This window comes from Eschrichtius robustus, chromosome 1, assembly GCF_028021215.1.
Source record: "Eschrichtius robustus isolate mEscRob2 chromosome 1, mEscRob2.pri, whole genome shotgun sequence".
In the NCBI taxonomy this organism is placed as follows: Eukaryota; Metazoa; Chordata; class Mammalia; order Artiodactyla; family Eschrichtiidae; genus Eschrichtius; species Eschrichtius robustus.
This window is the reverse complement of record NC_090824.1, coordinates 150,360,625-150,379,417: the sequence shown is the minus strand read 5'-3', so window position 1 is coordinate 150,379,417 and position 18,793 is coordinate 150,360,625. Positions and strand designations below refer to the sequence as shown.

Below are 18,793 nucleotides of genomic sequence, written 5' to 3'. Positions count from 1 at the left end.
TTTGATTCATCGGGAAGCAGAAGCCACAGTAACAGACTTTTGGCTCAGATTCATCACTTTGTGTTTCTCCTTTCTCCAATGCCAGCACTTTTCCCCTTTTAAAAAAATTCTGGCAGACTAATTTAAAGACACCTACTTAAGTTGGATTATTTGCATACTGGACCTAAATCCTGCACTTCAGTATTAATGTCTATGGAAATATTTGCAGCTACTAATTTTATTTGGTTGAACTGTTACAGTGTTGATTCATTTTATTTAATTTATTTAATTAATTCATTTAATCAGGATGCAATTTATCTTGATTTTGGTTGTAGAGGTTGGCGATTTGAAGGAGCTGCAGACACTAGACATTTCTACCAATCGTTTGCTAACTTTACCCGAGAGGCTTCACCTGTGCCTTTCTCTGCAGTACCTCACTGTGGACCGAAATCGTCTATGGTGTGTGCCGCGCCATCTCTGCCAGCTGCCCAGCCTCAATGAGCTCTCCATGGCTGGAAACCGTCTTGCATTTTTGCCGCTTGGTAAGTAATCATGTTTATGTGGTAAAGCAAAACAGCTAAAGAACAAGATGGAAAGTCTTTGTTTCCTTAACTAGGAAGGATTAGTTAGTTTCCTTCATTCTGTTTATCTTGAAGATGCTTCTCTAAATCCATTTTTGCAGTGAACAAAGCATCATTCCCAGTTAAAAAAGTTTATTTCTGTTAAGGATTTCATATTTTAAAAAATTTGTGCTAAAAGTTTGTTGAGAGACAAAATATATGAGATTTGAGATGATTTACTCAGAGAAAGGAATTAAAATATACGTATATGTATTATATACGTATATTTTATTTATATAAAATTATAAAATTGACAAGAGGTATTGAGCAATATGAAAGAATAGCTACTGTACAAATATATCTGCTTACATGTTGACTTCTATGTAGAAAAATTTTTATTGAGTATCCTAATGATTAGTATTGCCAGATAACCAGACTAGAAAATTTTAAAGACTTTTGAACTGCCTGCTGAGCTAGAAATGTCACCCTGGCTAATAAATAACATACTTTGCACTGTAAATCTCTGTAGCTGGCCCATTTTGATATGTTAAAGAACATAGGCCTTTAATAAACAATATATTTATTTTTACTGAGAATTGACTTATTTTGTTAACTTGTAAGAAACAAAACTGCCATTTAAAAAAAAATTAAAATTTGAAGGCCCACAGAACCCTAAACTGTTAGAATAAGCATCATATAATCTTATCCATAAAAGCATTTTTTATAATGAGTAATTTATCCCTGAGGGCAATGAAGTGAATAATTTTCTAGCCCCTAAAAGGAAATATTTTCCACCATAATACAGTGTACATTATTATTTTCAATTAAAAACCTCTTTAAGAAAACTTGAATATCCTGAGAGACATGAACATCAATTTGAGTAATAATAAATAATTATCCAATTTAAGAAGATTACTTTTCTATAAATATAATTAAATTCTTTTTAAAAATTAAGAAAATAAAGTAAAACCATTTCAGAAGTAACCTACATTTCTAAGAAATCAGAGTTTTTTTTCAAGTGAGAAAATTATTGAATATAAATTGATATTAGAAAATAAATATACCTGCTGCATAAACCACAGGTTGTAGAACAATTATAGTGGACAAGCATCAAGTTACAAATCTAAAGATACAGGTTCTAGATTAGCTCCACCACTTTGTAGAGCAGTACCTGGAGTAAATCACCAAAACCTCTCTGAGCTTCATTTTCCTTGTCTGTAAACCAGAAATAACAATGTTTATCCTGCTTACTTTAGAGTTATTTTCAAGTTGAATAAAATAGCTGTGTTTTATCCACTCCAGCCGTGGTTCCTCATCCCCCTAGTCAATTTCTACTCATTCCTACCTGCTGTTTCACCAGTGACACAGCCGAGCATGTGCTGTGGTGGCAGTGGTGTTGGGAGAAGAGAGGGAAGCCATTCCAATAGGCGGCTGACCACTGTTAACGGTTGGGGTGCCAAGGACTGACATTGTGTGTCCTGCTGAGTAGTTACAGCAGCAGATGACCTGAGTGGCAGTGGCAAGTGCAAAGTGATAGAAATGGCTGTGGGGTAGAGGATAGAGTTCATTACACTTTGCCCGGCTGCTTTCTGCTTTCACTTATGTACTGGGGCATCTTCTCTATGCACTGTGGTGAGTGCTGCTGTGGCTACAGAAGTGGACATCCCTTCTTCAGCACTCAGTGTTCAGTGGTAAGGAGAGCCTAACAAGTTAGTTTCTATCTCCAGGTTTCTTGTCACCCACAAAGCCTTGCCTCTGTGATAGAGGAGGTTTTCCTTTGTGAACTTGTTAATATGTTATCAAAGAGAGGCAAGAGGGTCTGCACTGAGTTCTGAGGAGGGTCCCTCCCAACATTCAAGGTCACCATAACTCTCAAACCTGAGACCGTGTACAGCCCAAGATATGGAAGCAGCTTCCACGCTCCCCTGGGTGCCATCTCAACTCACAAGGCTCACAGCCCTGACAGGACACAGGCCTGTGGGCAGGCTTTACTCTACTTTAGAAAGACATACAAGCAAGAGGATGGTGATGAAGATCATCCAGTGAGAAAGAAACAGACTGCCTGAAGCAATGCTCTGCCCTGGTCTCAGAGAACAGCATGAGTAAAGGGCCAGGGGGCCAAGACAAGCACTGGTGGCCTTTCTATATTGTTGGGTTGGATGATCTTTGTAAAGAAATGGGTGGGACAACCAGAGAGCCACAGTATGAGGTTGCCCAAAGAGGGCTTCAGAAGAGCAGAGACAGCATAATCTATGAAGATGAGGAAATTGAAGCTGACAGAAATATCAACAATCTTCTCAGTCTCATTTTGGTTTTTGATTTTTGTTTTTGACACCATTGAAGGTGGATTTGGAAAGGGAATTCAGTTAAGTCTTTAGGAAGAAAATAATTAAGTCCATAGCTGTCCTTCCATGGAGTTTGTGTACTTGAAACCCTTCCTTGAACTCCTTTCTGATACAGCAAAGCCGTCTAATGCTAAGAACTATGCAGGACAGAGTCAAATGAAGCAGGCAGCTGCTGGCACTGCCTTTCCTCAGAGAACTGAACTGTTCCTGGAAACTTAGCATATAGGGATGCCTCTTTACAGTAGTTAGAAGATACGGTGTGTATACACATACACATAACTACAGTTTTCAAATAGAAGGCTCCTATGTTTAACCATGATTCTAATGTAGAACTTGAGTGTTTATGAAATGGGTGCTTTAATATCGCTGCCTGTGATTGGAGGTAGGAGTCTTATTTTGGGGAGCTACTCACTGAATTCAGTTTCTTGCCAAAGAACTTTGACTTAGGAGAAAAGCAGTTTTTTATGGGGCTTTTTAAAGGAATGTCAGATTACAGCCTCTTCAAAAAGCGACTACAGAAGCTATAGTAAGGATGACTTAAATCACTTGTGATACTATCAAAATCATTAACACTCGTGGATTGTGTTCTTTTTAAGATGAAAAGTTGTATCAGTAAAGGAGGATGTTCCTGCTATAACTATACCATGACAGCTGAATGACAGATCAGTCTACACACAGAAGCTCTGTTCCCACTGCTGTCAGTGAGGAGGAGGGGAAATTAATCACTTGAGCCTCATGCTATGAGATTTAATAGAGGCCTTGAAACATGAATATTTGTTGTTGATTCAATATAGCTCTGTTGACTAAATACCTCATAAAGATCTGACTCACCTCTGGGCTTCTGAAAATTTAGGAAAATACAAAGAAAAGGGTTTTTTCCTGTAAGGCTTTTTTACTAGGTTTACTGGTTTCTCTTGCATAATTAATAAGCCATTATTCAGTAATGTTTACAACTTATTTAATGTTGAATAATAGATACAAGTACTGTGAGGTTGCCCATGTACAGACTGACTATGAAAGAGCATTTTTTAGTTCGCCCCCAGGAAGTGCTGTGTCAGCTGAACTCAATGTCAGGAACTTCTGTAGTTTAAGAAAACAAAAGTTGCACCCACGGTGGCAGGTGGAATTTTTGAGTGTTAATTTAGAAAACAGTGAATGAATTCTTAACTAAGAATAAATGACATTGAGATTTACGGAGTATCCTGGTGTGTAAACTACCATGTAGTAAACCCCAAAGTTAGCAAGAAAACAGCTTCCTACTAATGGGTAATTATTTATGTTTCTAATCAGTCCCAGAGTTGTTGTTTCTTGGACATTCTAGTAGTGAAGCATTTATTTTCTCAGGAGAAGTTATTCTGTGTGCCAAGGACGTGTGCTATGAGTGAAATGACAGCTCCTTTATTGCTGTGGGTTATACCCTATAACTTTGATAGAGATGTAAAACTGGCCCTTTATCACATAACAGGAGATCACTCCAATTTTTTGTAGTAGCTCTAGTCGTTTTTCCTTTGTAGGAGCTGGATACATTGTGTAGGGAAAAAAAGAAAAGTTTATTCCAAGTATTGGTGCAGTTTTAGAAAGTAGCTTGTAGGCATTTTCAAAACCCATTCTGAAATCTCTTCTTTTGTTGCAAATGGCATATAAAAGACACAAATTTTTAACTACACTTGTTTTTTCTATTACTTCTCGTTCCTGCTTTCTCTGTATCTGCTTAGAAGGTCAGGGAAAGAATTGCTGTTTACTGTTTTGTAAGGAAATATTTAAGTCCACAAAGTGAAGCTATTAGAACTTCAACTCCAGGATGGAAACCAGATGGAAACCAATTAATAATTCCTTCATCTCAGACTTAGAGATGCATGTAAACTGTACTTTACTGAACCATGGAATGTATTTGAAGTACTTGAAGAAGTACTGCCTTGAGGTCATTGTTTAATGGGAATAGTTTGCAAAGTTTGTAGCCTTAAATATGTTTCAGTGCTAAAAAGTTTCTTCTGGTTCAGACCAGAAGTCCCAGAGGTTGGAATCAGTCTTATTTTTTATTTATTTATTTATTTATTCATTTATTTATGGCTGTGTTGGGTCTTCGTTTCTGTGCGAGGGCTTTCTCTAGTTGCGGCAAGTGGGGGCCACTCTTCATCGCGGTGCGCGGGCCTCTCACTATCGCGGCCTCTCTTGTTGCGGAGCACAGGCTCCAGACGCGCAGGCTCAGTAATTGTGGCTCACGGGCCTAGTTGCTCCACGGCATGTGGGATCTTCCCAGACCAGGGCTCGAACCCGTGTCCCCTGAATTGGCAGGCAGATTCTCAACCACTGCGCCACCAGGGAAGCCCCAGTCTTATTTTTGAGTAGAAGGTATCTTCTGCTTTCCAAGGAAGGACCCAAACATGCCATTAAAATCGTGTTCTGTAGAGACTTTTGGGCAGGTCTCTAATCAAAGGCATAATGAAAAAGGAGAAGAGAAAGGCTCGAAAACAAGGTTCAAAAACTAGTAGTGGGAAGAAATGAGAGAGGAGTATTCTGTTAACTAAAGTTTATATGACCCTATTTCAGGAGCAAAGTTATAACTCTGCAATGTGTATTTGTTCAAGAAAATGGATGTTCAGTCCTCCTTTTTGAGCTCTATCTTTTTGCAAGTATTTATAACAAAAATTTTTCGTCCTGGTGCTGCTTACTCATCTGACTTTTTCCACTGTCTTAGTGATCCCCTCTGCTTTATTTATTTATTTTTTTTATCATATCAGGCCTTTACTCTTGCCTTAAGGTTTTCTTAGGGCATTAACAGGATTATTTAATATGGCTTCTACAGTGTGGGCAGACATTGACTTTACTATGCTAATATATGAAGAGAAAAGTTCACCTAGAGTAGGTGAACTTTAAAGGGACAAATGTATATTTTTCTCAAAGTTTTGGAATAGGATTTTGGAGTAGGCAGTGATTAATATGAAAAAGTGAACCCTGTTTTCCTCAGATACCAATTTAAAAAAAGAATTGCTGCTTATTCTTAAAAAGGTACAGATGTGAAACAAAAATAAGTAGTGTGAGGGCTAGATTCATGAGCAGAATCTTTGCCAGCAAAGTTTTTGTTAATTTGGTTTTCTAAATAGTGGCAAGAATGTACAGTACAAGCACAGTCTGGAAGATGTTGTCAGTTGACTTTAAAGCAAGAATCTGGAGTTTCTGTCAGTCTTAGTTTTCAGCCAAGTTCTTAAATTTGGGGAGAGGGAGGACAGGTCCCAGTCCAGCTGAGCAAGAGCTGAAGGTAAGATGCAGAGTGAAGATGTTTTGCTCTCCGCGCTGGCTGCCCTGGCCTAGAAGATGTGCTGCTGTAATGCCCAAGCCTGTGCGGGACAGTCAGCGTGAAGGCTCCTTCTCTAGGATCTTCTCTGAAGGAATTCTTCGTATTTCTTGCAACTGCTGCCCTAAACCTGTAAGTCAGAACTACCCCATCACTTATCTCATCTTTTAACAGAAGCAAAGGGATATTTTGTTCATATTTATCTCCTTGTCAGTGTCTCCTGACATCACACCTGGAGGCTTGGGCATGCCCGTCCTCAGGTGCCCACTGCACCCATGCAGCCTGCTAGGTAGTGTCACTTCCTACATTATGTGGGAGTGCCCTGCTTATATGGAAATGATCTGTTAAGGGAGGCTGCCTAACTAACGTCATGGTGAAGCAGGCAGGCATGCTTTTAGATTCCAGCTCTACCATTTAATAGCTGTATGATCTTGAGCTTAGAAAAGCTATTTAATTTGTCTAAGTCTCAGTAATGGGGTAATATTGATACCTACTTCATAGCACTTTTGTGAGAATTAAATAAGATTTAAAACACTTCTATCACTCCTAAATACTACATAAGCACACAATCAATATAAACTTTTATTGTTTGACTAGACTGTAAGAAAGGGTTGGGACAGCTTGTGTCTTATACCCTAAGCATCTAGCACAGTGTCTTGCCCATTGCTTATAATAATTTCTTTATTACTTGACTGTGCAACACAAGTAGAGATGCTAATGCTTGAATATTTAAACCAACTGCAGAGGAAGCCTTCAGTCATTCAAATTCATTAAAATCAATTTATTTTAATTTAACAGTTGATGATCTACTGTGTGTAAAGTATCTTATTAAATTCACTGTGAAATCTTATTTGGTAAAAGTTGAATAGATCAGGGAGACGCAAGAGAGAACAGATATGGTGACATATGTATATGTATAACTGATTCACTTTGTTATAAAGCAGAAACTAACACACCATTGTAAAGCAATTATACTCCAATAAAGATATTTTTAAAAAAAAAGTAGAATAGATCAGAAAGAATATGATTATGTAAAAGATTTAATGGAGTGTGTGTGTGTGTGTGTGTGTGTGTGTGTGTGTATGTGTGTATTTAGAGAAACTAGCACTCTAAAAAATTCATTATTCTGAATAAGTAGTCAAAAAGTTCTCTTTGTCAAACGCATCACGTAGGTAATTTAATTAGTTTTAAAGATAATTTTGGAATGCACTGTAAATTACCCTGAATTCATTGTGAAGAAACCCAGTTTTTATAGTAATTAAAAATGTAATTGTGACTAATAATCTATCTGATTTATTGAACCACAATAATTGGAATTACATTGATAGAGCATTCCAAACAACCTGTTTTGGTCTATTGCTTTCATGTGTGGTTTCTATTGCCCCATCATTTTGTTGAAGAGAATACATCATTCACCTTTTGATAAAATAAATGAGTTTCATGCTGGTTAGTGTGCAGTAAACATCCTATTTGGTCTGGCGCATGCTGTCATTCTGTGCTTGCTTTTACAGTTACAGTTAAAAGAGCAATAGCCTCAACACACAGGAGGTTTTTGTTCCATCTTCAGCCATGTGGACTGCATATGCCGGGGCCTTGAAGTTTAAGGAGGGAGAGAGAAAGAGAGAGAGAGAGAATTGGAGTTTATGCAGGACTGTTAGCTTTTGCTAATTTTTAAGTAACAATACTTTTGATCTATGAGTCTGGAAGAAAAAAAAGGGAAACATTTTAGACACAGTACACCACTTTAAAAAGCCACATGAAAAAGTTCTTTGTTGCTTTAGCATCTTTGCAGATGGACAACTTCCTTGCTTTACATAGTTCACATACTGAGCAATTTTTGCACAGGAACTTAAAAAAATATTACTGCATGATATATTTATTGAAAACTATTGGTCCGTTGAAATTAAGAGAAGGAAGAAACAAACCAGCTTATTAGCTAGTAGATTAACGGTCTCTTCCAAAGTTAATTATTGAGTGAAGATTTTCTTTTTTAAGAATAGAAGAAATAGCTCAAAGCTTTTTCATGCAGAAAATACTTATATTTCAGCCTCATTATGATTAAAAATGCCGTTCCTTTGTGCTTGGGGTTTTGCCAGCTGACGGCTTTTTGGCAAGAGCACACTCTCACAGCCGTGCCTGTGTAGCCTGTGACCTTGCTGGGTGTTTCATTGTCTTAGGCTTGCCAGCAGGCTGTGCTGTGTCAGCTAAAGCAAGGGTTGCCTGGTTCTCTTTAGAATCCTACACTCTGTTTTGTGATCTTCACTTTATATTCAGGAGAGAGAGATAAAAGACTAAGATGTATTGAGTACCACTATTATGCAAGGGACCAAGCTTGACATTATATACATTGCTGAATCTTTATAACAAGCTCATGACATAGGTATTATTATCTTCATTTCACAGAGGAGGTAACAGGCTTGGAGCATTTGAATTGGAAAGCCAGGTTTCAGAGGTCTGACTCCAAAGCCCACTACATCTTGTAATTTCAGTACTGCTTTTTCTTACTCTATTTGAGATTGTGTTATTTGCAAAGTTTAAATGTTTGTATTAAATACTCATGTCTGTGTGATAATATACTGGCTAATGTATAATAGATTTGAACACAGCTGATTCGTGTTTTCTTTCAGCTTCAGTAGAAAATAGTTCATTCCATTATGGGCATATATAAAAAATTATATTCCCCACACAAATTGGTCAGGAGGTATAAACAGAAATCTTTGGAATATTGAAAACCTGAGATAAGGTCTAAACCAAATAGCATTTTAAAATCATCAACTCTTCATTTTTTTCCTATAAAACTAGGATAGGAAAGAGGACTAAACCATATAAGAAGTAGCAAGTGCCAAATTTTATTTAACTTTGTATTATGATCTTTGCACGTAGCCTCATTTAATTTGCACAAGCTCTTTTGTGTATATTAGAGGAGAGAGGTGTTTCCTCTGTCATGTCCCATTTTGTGTCCTTGGCTCAGGGAGATGAATCACTGTTTCTAGAGGCTGTTGCCTCCAACTCTTTTCTGTGCAGTTAAAGTATAGAAAAGAGTACCTTTTGCTGCATGCCAAAGAGAATTCTCTCTTAATTGGCCTTCTACTGTAGGCCACACTTCCAAATGTGTCACTAATAATGAGAATAATAACAACTGCCATATACTGGAGAAGGCTGTATGCCAAGAATTCTGCTTGATAATTTATGAACTTTGTTAGTAGTTTTCACTAAAATTAAGGGACAGCATTATTTTTCTCTTTATACAGATGAGGAAACTAAGGACACAGATTTAGTAAATAGAAGAATGAAGATTCAAACCCAAGTTCTCTGACTCTGAGTGTTCCTGCTCCATTAATTAGTATCCTATACCCCTTACCACTGCATAAACTCAAGTAAAGAATCTTTCCCTGAAACCCCTGCAGGCTCTGACAGTCATATCTGAGACCAGAGCTCATTTATATTTTATCAGTGTAGTTTCAATTTTTTAAAAATTCCAGACATTTCTATATGCCTTTAAAGTCTGCAGATTTCTATACGTGATGGAAGGATTTGTATACAGTCAGAGAAGTAGTGAAAAAATATAAAATAGGAATTTTTAATGTAATTTTGAGGACTCTTTCATTGCAAGTAGATTCTGATATTTCTATGTATATTTTTTCCATCTATGTTTTATAAATTTGTAGCCTTTTATACCAGTAGAGAAGTTTATACATGTTTACTAAAGTAGCAGTACATATTATTGTGGTAATTATGTATTCTTATGCTTAAAAAAACTGTATAGTGATTTAAATTTTACAGATTACTTTCACATTCAGTTTTAACAACTTGGTAAAGTTGAGGGGTTAGGCACTATTATGCCATTTAACATATGTGCAAACTGAGGCTCTGGTCACATGGCTAATAAGTGAAAGAACAGACACATAAGATATGAACAGACAATTCACAAAAAAGAAACTATGTAAAAATGGCCCTCAGACACATTGAAAAATGTTCACACTAATAATTAGACAAATACAAATTCAGAATGACAGAAAGTTTTAAATAAGACAACATGTTTTAAAACTTGGTGAAACTGTGGGAAAACCAATGCTCTCATACATTGATGAAGGGAATGCAAATTGGTGTAACTCCTCTGGAAGGAAATGCCAAAGAATCTACACATCTGCACATGTATTTATTTACCTTTTGACCTAACAAGTCCACTCCTAGGAATCTATGCTGAAGGTACATTTCCAACAATATAGTTGTATATGTATACATGGGTTAGTATACTTACATATGTTTTGTAGATCTTTCTACTTAGGGATCCTAGAAGCAATGTCATTCCCATAGTAATGAGCACACCTAGCACTCAGATCTCGGTTTCTAAACACCATACCCTATTAAAAGGAATTAAGGCTCCTTGGAGAAGTAATTGATTTCAGGGCTACAGCAGGGAAAATACAAGCTGAGCTGGGACTGTCTTGTGGTGCTGGAAAGTATGGTGATACTCAAAAAAGGATGAAAACTTGTGAAAGAACATAAGGACCAATTTTAAGTGTTCCTAATTGCCAAAACTGGAACATTTTAACCACCACAATGAACGATAATGGTATTGGGTTTTTAGTCCTTACAATAAAATAAATATCCATGAATCCATACTGTTATAAAAATCAAATAAATAAATGGGGGAGAAGAGATGGCTCTTCCTTACAGAAGAATTCCAGTTAATAAATGTAGACAGAAAGATGGTAATCGAAAATCACCACTAAATGAATACTGTGTAATAATTGTTGCAAACAAGACCCATTGATGAATGCTAAAATTAATGGGAAAAACTTTGAGAAGGAACAGGATATTTACATAGTCTTGGGGCTGTAGTAATCTGAAGACTTGACCTGGGGCTTGGGGGAGCTGCTTCCGAGATGGTTTACTCACATAGCTGTTGGCTGGCCGTCTCATTTCCTCTCCAATAAAGCTGCTGGAGGGCCCTCATGACAAGGGAGTTGTCTTCCTGAACAAGCGATCCCAGGGAGAGCAAAGAGGAAGCCACAATGCCTTTTGTGACTTACTCTGAAATCACAAAATCACACAGCAGTTCTGCCTATTCTGTTTGTTAGATATATTAAAACCACCACGCTGGGAAAGGGCATCTCTAGCTAGTAGGCAAGTAATTTTTTTTTCTCCCTAAGAGTTGCCACTTCCCAGTGCTTTTGTTGCCTGTTCCCAGTGCTGCCAATTTTGGTTCCTCTTTTTGTAACTTGCCCCTGTGCTATTCCTGGGCAAGAATACTGTGATAGGACTTGTAAGGGAAAAGAGGAGGTAATGTTCACCTTTTCCTACCCATTTCCATGACAAACCCTTCCTTACCTCAATCTTATATTATCCCCCTCCCACTTAATGTAACAAATTGTCCAGAACCCATCTGTGAAACAGAGAGACTTTATACAAGCCTCTCTAATAGCAGTGATCATATTGTATTACAGTAATCATTTTTCATGTCCGTCCTCAATATCATATTCATATCTGAATCCCCAAGGCCTACCATAGTGCCTAAAAGGTCCTTAATGGGTAAATGGGTTTTGTTTTGAAATGTAAATATGCTTAAGAACCACTTAATTTTGCTATCTGGGCCTTTGTCTTTCCTAACTGTAGAAGGACAGGGGGAAAAAAAGAGAGCTCCTTCAGCCTATTTCCTATTTTCACAAGCAGAATTATAGTTTGAAACTTTTCAGAGATTGAAAACTTTTCAAAGATTATGTTCTTACTTCAGGAGGCAGAGGGTTGGCAAGGCTACTGAGGATTCTGTTCTGTGCCTCTGTAACGATGAAGACAAATAGCTCTACCCTGTGAGTGATAGGAGTGGAAAGGACAACAATCTTGGGCACACAGTAGACAGGAAGGGATGACCTCGGCACTTGGAAGTGTCTCTGCTGCCTGTGATGGCCAGAGATCACCTTCAGTACTTTGTGCTTTGTTTCCTGACTGAATCCTCCTCCAGTCTTTGTTCCCCCCTTGTCCGGCTACTTCTGCAAAACTTCTGGATTCTCCCTCTTTCTGGCATACTTGTTCCTATTGCAGATTATTCTCTTTGGGCTCCCTTTCTCACCTCTTCCCATTCCTGGTACAAACCCATTCCTATCCCGGCTTCCTGGCCTGCAGGTCTTGTCCATCCATCTGTACCTCACACCTCACTGAGGACTGGGATTTGGGGTTCCCTTTGCTTCTTCCTCCCCCTGCAGCCACGGGCAGTTACATCCCTTCCTAGATCCACCTGGCTCCTGAGGCCCAGCCCAGCCAGGGTCAGATTGATCCCTAGCCCTCCTTTACTCCTCCTCCCATCTTTCTGCCCAGGGGAGGTGAGACACAGTAGGCTGACCTGCCAACTTAGTTTGTGTAACACTTTTTCCTATGGAGAAAAATGAAACTAAATAAACAACCTATAACAAACTTAATAAATAAATAGAATTTTTTTATTAAAAGTCATAGAATTTTTATGTGGGAAGGAAATCTAATAATATTCCATTCCCAGTACTCATTTTACAGCTTAAATGCTCAAGGTTCAGGTGGGTTGAGTAATATTTCAATAGTCATGTTTTCTGATGTAGAATCTCATATTACAGCTGAGATCATTTCACACCTAGTTAAATCTGCAACATTTTTTTCTTCCAGAGTAGAAATTTGAATTATTCTAATATTATGTATTAAATTTTATGTTTCACATTATATTGGTGTATATTTATAGGAATTATAGCACTTTTCTTTCTAATCCAGATTTAGGTCGATCTCGAGAACTACAATATGTGTACGTGGATAACAACATTCATCTGAAAGGCTTGCCGTCCTATCTGTACAACAAAGTCATCGGGTGCAGTGGGTAAGGCTGATTTCACATTTTATACTGTCACTCACCTCTTTTGCTAGCTTTGTTTCTACTTCAATATTTAGTCCTGATAAAACTCAAAAATAAATGAACTACTTTTGATAATCCTGTTCAGTTTTGTTTTGGGGCTTAACGTGCTAAACCAAATACCCTTAAAAGCCAAGAATATTGAGCAAGCAATTTAGAGTATTGTACTTCAAATTTAGTTAGTAAGCTGTAAATTCGGTCAGTTAAGTTGTTTGTTATTTTCCAGTCAAAAGAAAAATTAATCTATGCATGCCATTATAAGCTCAGTAGTATCAGTCACAGAAACTGGAGGAATCAGCATTAATGTAAAAGCTTTTCTTTCTCTGCACTCCATTGCAGTGACAATTTTACTACATTAGTGTCTAGGACTATACCAATTGGAAATATTTAGAGCTCAACATTTGAAATAGTCCCTCAATACAAATCATGATTCTAGCAACCAAAACAGATGTTTCAGTTAATAGGAAATGATAGGCTTTTATTTTCAGAGCAGAATGATCTTTCATTCTCAGTTAGGCTTTTAGAAAGATGGCTTCAGCTTCTCCTTCTATAGCAGTAAGAAAGAACCAACCCTAAAGTGGTTCCCAGACTGGCGTGGGCCTAACATAGGACAACTCAGCTGCCAGAACCTGCTTTTGACTGGCCTCACTTAAGCAGCCAAAGGATACTTGGAATACCTTTGAGGGTACTTAGCGAGCATGTTGACTCTCTCCTTATAATTTCAAACATCCTGCATAACCTGGCTCATACTGTATGTAGTTCTGGCAAAGAAAGGGATGACAATAAACTTGTGTGTAGCGACAGCCATTCCCCTGCTGGCATGGCTCCGGCGGATGGGCATTGAGCAGTGATTACTCCAGAGAGGGTAATCCTAGTGGCCTTCCCCTAGGAAAAATTATACAGTTGTTATCTTGGGAGAGCCCTAGATGAACTCAGTGCCTGTATAGGCTGATGAAATACAAACCCAGAGATATATTCCAGAACCTTCTATGAAGCGTAGATAATAGAATATGTAATGGAGTTTTTAGCTCATTGATTTTTCTGCAGCTGATCATGTGACAGCTACGATCCTACTCACTCATTAATCATAATGAGTTTGTAAAAGATCTATAATATAGCCTAATTTTTCCAAGTGGTGAGTAAAATACCCTCGATCACCAAGATACACGAAATGATGCAAGCAGGCTCCAAGGCTGAAGGCAATTTTCTTGCACCAAAGCCTTCAGAGACTGCACTGAAATATGATTAAAATCTCTACCACAGTTAAAGAATAGCTCTTACTTGAGATAAAGAGCCTTCTCCTTTGGTGTTCAGACATGGATGTTACTGACTGCCAGAAAGTTCTGTTTGTGCAGAGTAGAGAGATAGTATATTTTATTTTATTTTTGGCCGAGCTGCGCAGCTTGCGGGATCTTAGTTCCCCAACCAGGGATCGAACCTGGGCCCACGGCAATGAAAGCACAAAGTCTTAACCACTAGACCACCAGGGAATTCCCTTTTTTTTTTTTTTGATATATTTTAATTGTTGACTTGGTATCTGGTAGCAGAGGTAGTGAATTTTATGAGAGTTCCAAATCTTTGAGAAAACAGTAAGGCAGAATATGCAAATTACTAGCAGATAGTTTACACTTTTTATTATTATTTGCATCTTCCTTTGGTAGTAGTAATAAGAAGATAAATAAAATTTTTAAAAAGACAGTTATCAAACAATCAGTTTTCTAATATTAATAATTTTTGGAGTGTTGGCAGTCCCACATACATTTAAACAGTGATCCAAAAGGTATTTTTAATCTGTTGGTTGAACTCAGAATGCATTTCTTACAGAAGCGGTTCTGGTGGTTATACTCCTAGCCAGCTCATTAAAAGGTCATTTAACCCATTTTGCACCCCCCAAATTATACTTACTTATAAAATATTTCTGTGGCAAAAATGTATTCAGAATTCTAATACATGGTGACTATTGAAGTCTTGGCAACAGAATTTAGGGGCTCCCCTTCTTTTATCTCTTTTATCTGTTGTATATGTGCAAAGGGACTCTCCCATTCCAAGTCAAAGTGGGGGTGCTTTGGGAAAAGGAGGGGCAAGGTGTAGAACAGGGTTCTAAGGTAAATCTTATATAAAGAGCATAACGGTATTTGAGGCCTAGAAAGTGTACCTTTTGATTCTGAACAAGGATCTTGGTTCGGTTGTTTATTCAGTGTGTATTTATTGAGCAACTACTCTGTTTGGTCACTGTCTAGACAGTGGACATACAATGTAGGAGCCAAACAATTCAGTACCTGCCTTCCTGGACCTCATAATCTAGCTAGGGATCCAAGTGAACAGTCAATAATTAAACAAACTCAGTGCTAATTCTCTCCAAGGAGATGATATTTAAGCTGAGAATAGAAGGATCAGCACACTTGGTTCTCCACCACCATCACATGTTCCTTCTAGCCCAGAGGTAGGTCTGGAATAAAGAACACATCAGCTCCTGCTGTACTGTGCTTTCTCTGAAAGAATTGTATTATCCTTCTCTGATTAACAGTCTAAGAAAATTAGAGCAAAATGAATACAGCTTTAGGGACCTGTGGCATGATATAAAAATGTCTGATATATATATATATATATAAAATTCACATCTCAGAAAGAAAATAGAGAACCAGGTATAAGGCACATAAAAAGGTATAAAAATAGCTAATAACAAATGTTGCACAGTTTCAAGAAATCTCAGAAGTCTCACAGAATTATCTTTGATATTCATAGAAATGTGAATAAAGTTAGCTCCTTCTTATTCTATGTTCATTTATTTGTCAAATAACTATTGAACTTTAGCAGGTCAGCACTGTGCTAATAATTGTAGAAAAGATAATTTAGATGTTTATCCTAATATATAAAAATAACTGTAATACAAAAAATAAATACCCTAAGAGAAAAGTAGAGTGGTGAAAATTCAGAGCATAGGACTGCCTTTTTATGACCTAGCTTTGAAGTCACACACTGCCATTTCTGTTATATCCTATTGATTACACAGGTTAACCCTATTCATTGTGAGAGGAAACTACCAGGAGGGGAGCAGCATGGGAGCCATCCTGGAGTATGGCTATCACAGATTCCTTGCATTCATGCTCTTTGCTAGCCTCTTGGAAAAATATGATTTTTATTTTGTCTGGATTTTTCTTATTGTTACCACAGAAACAAATGTCTTCCATTCTTCTATATTTTACCTCGAAAGAGAAGTCCCTCCCATGTTAGAATTTTAAAAAGTGGTAATTGGCACATTTGCTTACTCAGGAGAACTTCATGGTAAAAGTGGCCCTATACCAGCGTTATTTTCTCAGTTGTCTGATTATGAGAAAAAGAAACCAAGCCACTGCTTTGCTTTTTCTTATATAAATAAGCAATTATAGCTGGATTTGGGTACAAATTGGATAAATGATTTGGTTAAATGGTTTGTTAATATAACCACTCAAGGTAACAGAGTTGTCTTTATGAGAAATGCATTCAGAGTTCTGAGTTAAATCAACATACTAGAAAATGTCCCTTGGATCACAGTCCATTTTTGTGTGGGGGCTGCCTACGCACAAAAAACAAGCTATACTAGATACTTGAACCACACCTCCGTGTGGCAGGCACAAAGCAGCCTCGCTACGTATTAAAAAAAATTGAGGTAGGACTTGAGCTGTCACTCAAGTGACAGAGTTTGTTGTTTGATTCCAATGTAGTAATTAATTGCTTATTAAAACAAAAATAGTGACACTCCTTTTAAGTTTTAGAGGAATATAACAGAATCCAGAGTATCTGCAATATAAGTTTCAAAATGTCCAGGGTATAATCCAAAATTAAAAAACATTTGAAGAATAAAGAAAATATGACCTAGTGTCATGGAAAGTAAAAACTACTTGATGAGCTTAACACAGAATGGTGTAAGAGAGGAAAAGTCAGTGAACTTGGAGGTAGATCAATAGAAATGATTCAGTCTGAAGAACACACACACACACACACACAAAGATTGAAAGCAAGAATGAACATCAGCATCATCAGGGACCTGCCAAACAGTACAAAAAAGCCTGATATTTGTCATCCCAGAAGGAGAATAGAGAGAAAATGGGGCCTTAACAACAACAAAGTTGTTTGAAGAAATATTGTCCAAAAATTTGCCAAATATGATAAAAGACATAAATTTACATTTTCAAGAAACTCAGTGAACTCTAAGTAATATAGATTACAAAGAAAACTGTACCCAGTCAAAGCTGCTGAAAACCAAAGATAAAAAGAAAATCTTGAAAGCAACCAGAGAAAAATGACAAACTACATACAAAGAAATAATTCAAAAGACCATTGCCTTCTCATCAGAAATTTTGAAGGCCAGAAAACAGTGGAGTGATATTTTTAAAGTGCCAAAGAAAAAAACCAGTCAACTTAGCAACCAGCAAAAATACCTTTCAAGAATGAAAGTAAAATAAATGCATTCTCAGATGGAACAAAACTAAGCCTTAAAGAGGCTCTGCCAAGAGGACAGACACTTTATCCAAACCAAGGCTTATTCTATCAGGGTGACATAATTTCTTTCCTTCTACATATCTACTTTTTCCCTTTACTTTTCCTCTTATTTTAAGCTGAAAAATAACTTTTTTGCTAAAAAGGGTTAATCTGGTAGCAGTTCCCCCAATAATGAGCATGTGGATGACAGTGTATTTTCTGAAGTATAAAAGACAGTTACTTGGGTTCTTTTGGTAAGGGAATTGAAACTAATTCTTTACTCTTAACACTTGGGTTGGTGGCATGGTAAGTTTGAAAATGCATATGAATTAATTTGCTAAATCACATACATGTTTTGGAGCATAATCTCAGTGGCAAAATGATGTTACCATTCATTTAGCTTGTTTAGGTTTAAATGCTGAATGGCAGCTCTGAAAACATAGAGTTGAAAGGGAATTGTGATAATTGTTATAAATTATTTATGTAACTAAGCCAAGGGTCCTGACATTTGTAACAGACTTCAACTCATTTTAATAACTCACTTAAGGGTTCGAATGTACAATCTTTTTTGTAACCACCTCAGCATTTATTCTAAAGTAATAAAAACTATCGAGTTAGAAATCAAAGATACCAAGGCTTAACAATTGCCAGCTACTAGTTACTTCATTTTATTGTGAACTGAACATATCATGGAGCTTCCATCCCTCTTTACTGACAGTTCATTTCATGATTACTTCTTATTGAGATGAGCGACACTAGCTTTCAAGACAGGTACCTTTCTGGCCTTCTCTCCCATTTGCTATTCTCTTCCATGGACCTGACAGTCTGGCCACTAGAACTGTTTGTGTAACCCCATCTGCCCTGTGCATTCACAGAGCTGAATCCCTGTTCTCTTTCCCTGGAATATCATCATGTTAATCTTAGTTTTCAACAGTAGGTACCTTCACAGCAACAGCTAGACTAGTGTTTGACCAAATATCTGGGTGCCGTGGCCTAGCCAAGTTAATACAGAAATTTAACCATCACACCATGTATATTATCCCCAAAAATCATTTATTAAAATAATAAAGAGAAAGCACAGCTATAAACATTGCTTAAACTTTACTGTGTACCAGGCAGTGTACTCATTGATTTATCTGCATATTGCACATTATCCTCCCAGCAACCCTTGTGATAATCATCCTTATCTTAGAAATGAAGAAACCAGAGCTCAGAAAGATTAAGTAAAGTGTCTCAGGTCACAAAGCTAGATGGCAGTAGAGTTATTATCTGCTTCATT

At 37.3% G+C, this 18,793-nt stretch overlaps 1 protein-coding gene across 2 annotated transcripts in view; it reads left to right on the top strand.

Moving 5' to 3' along the window:
- LRRC28 (leucine rich repeat containing 28) overlaps positions 1-18,793 on the top strand; it is a 174,164-nt gene that overhangs the window by 112,536 nt on the left and 42,835 nt on the right. For both annotated transcript variants that reach the window (XM_068556923.1, XM_068556913.1), the window contains exons 6-7: positions 315-521; positions 12,918-13,020. In XM_068556923.1, coding sequence (XP_068413024.1) covers positions 315-521; positions 12,918-13,020 — 310 coding nt within the window. The remainder of the gene's footprint in view (positions 1-314; positions 522-12,917; positions 13,021-18,793) is intronic.